General features: G+C 42.9%; 1 protein-coding gene across 3 annotated transcripts in view; it reads right to left on the bottom strand.

Moving 5' to 3' along the window:
• Window positions 1-958: 958 nt before the first annotated feature.
• dipk1c (divergent protein kinase domain 1C) overlaps window positions 959-6,000 on the bottom strand; it is a 28,294-nt gene continuing 23,252 nt past the window's right edge. For 2 of the 3 annotated variants that reach the window (XM_061921465.1, XM_061921462.1), the window contains 4 exons: window positions 5,130-5,302; window positions 4,777-5,062; window positions 4,538-4,702; window positions 959-2,454 (listed from right to left, as the gene is read on the bottom strand). In XM_061921465.1, the coding sequence (XP_061777449.1) occupies window positions 2,206-2,454; window positions 4,538-4,702; window positions 4,777-5,062; window positions 5,130-5,302 (873 nt within the window). In that variant the 3' untranslated portion in view covers window positions 959-2,205. The remainder of the gene's footprint in view (window positions 2,455-4,537; window positions 4,703-4,776; window positions 5,063-5,129; window positions 5,303-6,000) is intronic. The other variant, XM_061921463.1, reaches the window with a different exon arrangement.

Raw genomic sequence — 6,000 nt, 5'->3', positions numbered from 1 at the left:
ACTCATCAAATATTCCACTTTAAAACATTTTGGGAGGGGAAAAATGTTGATTATTTGAGATGGGGGGGGTGGCCCTTTTTACAAAAAGGGGTTCTGACATATTTATACAATATAACTATTATAATCTATAAATATACATTATATATGTAAATATGTTTAGTATAATAATTTAATGAGTTACTCATTTAAATTTTTATTTTATATATATTGGCCCTTCGATGAGGTGGCCACTTGTCCAGGGTGTACACCGCCTTCCGCCCGATTGTAGCTGAGATAGGCACCAGCACCCCCCACGACCCCAAAAGGAATAACCGGTAAGAAATGGATGGATGGATGTTTAGTATAATAATTTAATGAGTTACTCATTTAAATGTTTATTTTACATGTATATATATTGGCCCTGCGATGAGGTGGCCACTTGTCCAGGGTGTACCCCACCCTCCACCTGATTGTCGCTGAGATAGGCACAAACACCCCCTGCGACCCCAAAGGGAATAAGCAGTAGGAAATGGATGGATGGATGTATGTTATGTATAATAATTTAATGAGTTACTCATTTAAATGTTTATTATATATATATATATATATATATATATTGGCCCTGCGATGAGGTGGCGACTTGTCCAGGGTGTACCCCGCCTTCTGCCCGATTGTAGCTGAGATAAGCACCAGCGCCACCCGCAACCCCAAAAGGAATAAGCGGTGGAAAATGAATGTATTTTATATTTATATAAACATCCATCCATCCATCCATCTTCTTCCGCTTATCCAAGGTCGAGTCGCGGGGGCAACAGCCTAAGCAGGGAAACCCAGACTTCCCTCTCCCCAGCCATATATAAACATATGTATATATATATATATATATATATATATATATATATATATATATATATATATATATATATGTATATATATATATACATATATATATATATATATATATATAATAAAATATGCATATAAATATATATTCCATCGATCCATTTTCTACCGCTTATTCCCTTTGTGGTCGCGAGGGCGCTATAGCCTATCTCAGCTACAATCGGGCGGAAGGCGGGGTAAACCCTGGACAAGTCGCCAATAAATATATATTATACAAATAAGTGGCTCTAGAAGCCCATCCATCCATCCACCCATTTCCTACCGCTTGTCTTGTTCGGGGTCGCGGGGGGTGCTGGACCCTATCTCAGCTGGATTCGGGCGGAAGGCGGGGTACACCCTGGACAAGTCGCCACCTCATCGCAGGGCTAACACAGAGAAACAGACAACATTCACACTCACATTCACACACTAGGGCCCATTTTAGTGTTGCCAATCAACCTATCCCCAGGTGCATGTCTTTGGAGATGGGAGGAAGCCGGAGTACCCGGAAGGAACCCACACAGTCACGGGGAGAACATGCAAACTCCACACAGAAAGATCCCGAGTGCAAGATGGAACCCAGGACCTTCGTATTGTGAGGCAGACACACTAACTCTAGAAGCATTAACATTAAAAAAGTGACTTATTTCTAACGTTTTTAAGACTGATTCCCTGGGTTCAAACTTGAGGGGAGTCCTAAAGGTTAAAAAAAATACTATTATTGTATTGGTTTCGAAAATGAAAAATATCAAAATGCTCCCCTGCTGTGATTTTTCAGTGCGTGGCCCTCGGTGTAAACGAGCTGTCCTCACCCTCAGCGGTTCTTGGCTCTCGTTGTGAATCTGAGCGGTGAGGGATCAGCGAGGGGTTGGCGGCCAGGTTGAAGTGAGCCCGAGGCGGCGGTAACGTGACACCGAGTTATTTTGACCTTTGAGGGTTATCATTGCCTGACTGCGCACAGGGTAGGACTGCACGACCTTTGACCCCGCACTTGCAAACACAGGGGGCCTATTTGATTTCCCCTTCGATTGTTTAAAAAGCATGAAAGAGTTTGGAGGTGAAAGGGCACACATTCCCCGAACAGGAAGTCCCTTGAGAAAGCTGCGACCTGAAGCTGGTCTTACAGGCTGGATGAACGCCTTTGAAGTCCGTCGCTGGGCCGCCGTGTTGACGGACGGCGACGGCACGATCCCATCCGGAGACCACCGTGAAACGTTTTTTAGCCGCCGTAACCATGACAACGCCCTCACTGATGAGGCAAATGGAGAAACATGCGACGTCCTGCTTCGGGAGTTCAGCGCCGTCCTTCGCCTGAAGCCCCTCCCCCCTCCAGAAGGAGGCGGGTCAGGATGTCCAGGAGGCGCCGATGGACGTCCCGGCCTTGTACGCGGCCCACGCCGCCGGACTCGGAACATTCCTGCAGGGCCCGCTGAAGCTCCACCTGCTCCGAGCCCCCAGAGGCAAAGAACAATGTGGGAGAACTTTAGGCGGCAGAGAAGGCGTCAGACGCACACTGACCTGCAGGGGGAGCCCTGCTTTGGCGCCCAGCAGCGTGGGAGAGAACCACAGCCTGAAGATCTTCTCACAAATCACCTAAAGAAGAAGAGAAGGAAGTCTTAGTAACACCCCGACTTCTTCTTCCTGATTGAAGGTTTTGTTTTCATTGTTTTCATTCCACACGTCTGCCTTCATCACTTCAAGTTCACAAGAAAAGGTATGCAGTGTGCTTGGACTTGTAACTTTTAGGTCCGACCAATAACTTTTGTGCGTCTTACTCAGTGGTGTCCAAAGCAAAGTGCCATTATCTTGTAATGACCCACGGCACATTTTTAAAATACTATCAAGACAAAACCAAACATAAAAAAGTGAATTAAAAAAGCAAAAGGGGTGAAATGTAACGAGAAAAAAAGTGCTAATTTGACTCCAATAACACAAAGCTATTTTTCTCCAAAAATAATAATGAATCAAAATCAATGTTATGAATTATTGACCAATTCAGGGTTCTGATTACTTCACAAAATTCCACTGTGATACATTTTTGGGGGGGATATATTGCATATTTTGTGCGTTTGCCATAAAAAACTAAGTTTTCTTTGACAAAAAGGCCGTAAAAATAACAAAAAACAATGAAAAAATAATAAAAAGTACTAATCGAGGGATAGATCCGTAGAAGATTTAGAGCACGGGTGTCCAGACTTTTTCCACTGAAAAGTCAAAAATAATTTTGACAGTTTTTAATTTTCAAAACCAATAAAAGTTGGATTTTTTTATGCATTCGGGCTCCCCTTAAGTTTGACCCCAAGAGGGTCTCCGGTCATAAAAATATTAAAAATAAGTCATAGATTTTTTTTTTTATTCAACACTTAAATATCTAGATCTAGATCTGTCGTAAATATACTGTTTGTTTTTTTACATGTTGTTTTGCCATTTTTGTCATAACCCTGTTTTCTATGGCATATATATATATATATATATATATATATATACACACACACATAAATACATATACATATATACATACACATACATACATATATACACACATATATACATACATACATACATATATACAGATATATATATATATATACACATATATATACATATATACATTTATATATATATACATATATATATTTATACACATACATACATATATATACATACATACATACATACATATAGCTATATATATATATATATATATATATATATATATATATATATATATATACATATAACCATCCATCCATCCATCCATTTTCTACCGCTTATTCCCTTTTGGGGTCGCGGGGGGCGCTGGTGCCTATCTCAGCTACAATCGGGCGGAAGGCGGGGTACACCCTGGACAACACAGATAGACAGACAACATTCACACTCACATTCACACACTAGGGACCATTTAGTGTTGCCAATCAACCTATCCCCAGGTGCATGTCTTTGGAAGTGGGAGGAAGCCGGAGTACCCGGAGGGAACCCACGCATTCACGGGGAGAACATGCAAACTCCACACAGAAAGATCCCGAGCCTGGATTTGAACCCAGGACTGCAGGAACTTCGTATTGTGAGGCAGACACACTAACCCCTCTGCCACCGTGAAGCATGTATATATATATATATATATATATATATATATATATATATATATATATATATATATATATATATATATGTATGTATATATAGCCATATATACATATATACACATATACATACATATACATATATATATATACACATATACATATACATATACATATATATATATATATATATATATATATATATATACATATATATATATACATATATATGGCCTCCGCATGTTTTGATTTTTCAGTATGCGGTCCTCAGTGGAAAAACTTTATAGACACCCCTGATCTGACTTTTCTACGCCTGAACCGCTGCACACTAAAGTGTGAAAATGAATCAAAACCTGCAACCCTACGTGCTTTCTTTCCGACAAACCCACCACACGGTGGCGCTGTTATTAAAAAAAAAGTCAGATTAACTTGAAATTTGTCACATGGTTCAATGCTGCTCAAGCTCAACATTTTAACTAACTCGTTAAGCATTTTCTAATGATTATCCAACGTATGCCAGCATGTTTTGCAAAGCCAGTAGGGGGCGCCACTTGTGTGGTGGACTAGACTGCGTGTGAATGAGGTGGTGCTACCTGCAGGTTGGAGTTGGAGCGATGGCGGCTGCAGCGTCTTTTCATCAGGTTGCACGAGGACGAGCAGTCGAAGAAGTTGCAGTCGTCGTCGCTGCTGCAGTTCTGGTCCAGAATGTCCTCCATCTTGGGCTCGAAGAAGGCCATGTCCACGTCGATGGCCACAACCTGCTCAACATTCAGAGCGTGAAGGTGCTGCCGAGAAAAAGTAACGATGGTAAGCAATGATGCCGGCCGCTGACAGTCAGGTCCTTCCTGATGGCGAAGTTCTCCGGTTTGACGTCACACAGGTGGACTCTGTGCGTGAAGTCGTTGTCAAAGTGCTGCACCATGTCCAGGAAGCTGAGAGCGATGCGGTGGACCTTCTGCCTGGCATTCCACGCCCCCAGGCTTCCGGACCCGACCACCTCCTCCAGAGAGAAGATGTTCTCGTCCCAGGCGTGGCCCGCGGACAGGTACTCCACGGCGTAAAAGTGCCCGCAGGAACCCAACACCTTGGCCACGTGTGTGCTGAGGTCCTGCAGGACTCTGGAGAAGGACCGGTGGCAAGCAGGTTCAAGCGAGACATGAAATAAATGGAAAGAAGCGTACTCACCTGAGAAAGGTGTATTCCTCCTGCTGCAGCAGAGACCACAAGGAGGCCAGCTCCGCTCTGGAGTAGGTCTTGTCTTTGGACCTGAGCCTGCCGTTCCACAGTTTGGACAAAGAACTAGCAACTCCCCCTTTGTCATGACCTTCTTCCTCTGGCAGACCCAGCCAGTTACGCACCTGACCCAGGGACAGAACACAGACTGGATGGCAGCAACAGAACTCCATCACGATCAAGTACCGGGTCGTCGAACGTATCGACGCCAGCTTGATGCCAACACGTTTCAGTTTTTTCAGTATCATCCGTCTTGAAAAAGAAAGGCTGCTGTCTTTAAACACTGATCCAGAGTTTTTGTCCCACTATTGTCTTAAATCCAGGGAGACTTTGAACGCTGGTCTTCACCTAATATATCTAGGATGGCCATACCACCTTTTGTCCCTCAGTCCTTCTTTCTACATTAGATAGTCAGATTCTAGACTTCATTTAGACTCACAGTATTTGCAAAGACCCTGATTGTAAAGAGAATTAGCACTGCAGAACTTTAGATTTGACTACTGGGCCAAGAACATTAGAATTCTTAAAGGCCTACTGAAATGACATTTTCTTATTTAAACGGGGATAGCAGGTCCATTCTATGTGTCATACTTGATCATTTCGCGATATTGCCATATTTCTGCTGAAAGGATTTAGTAGAGAACATCGACGATAAAGTTTGCAACTTTTGGTCGCTAATAAAAAAGCCTTGCCTGTACCGGAAGTAGCAGACGATGTGCGTGTGACGTCACGGGTTGTGGAGCTCCTCACATTGTTTACAATCATAGCCAGCACCAGCTAGAGCTGTTCGGACCGAGAAAGCCACAATTTCCCCATTAATTTG

Source organism: Nerophis ophidion, linkage group LG15 (genome assembly GCF_033978795.1).
Source record: "Nerophis ophidion isolate RoL-2023_Sa linkage group LG15, RoL_Noph_v1.0, whole genome shotgun sequence".
NCBI lineage: Eukaryota > Metazoa > Chordata > Actinopteri > Syngnathiformes > Syngnathidae > Nerophis > Nerophis ophidion.
Note: the sequence above shows the minus strand (reverse complement) of the source record. Positions and strands in the feature narration are given on the sequence as shown.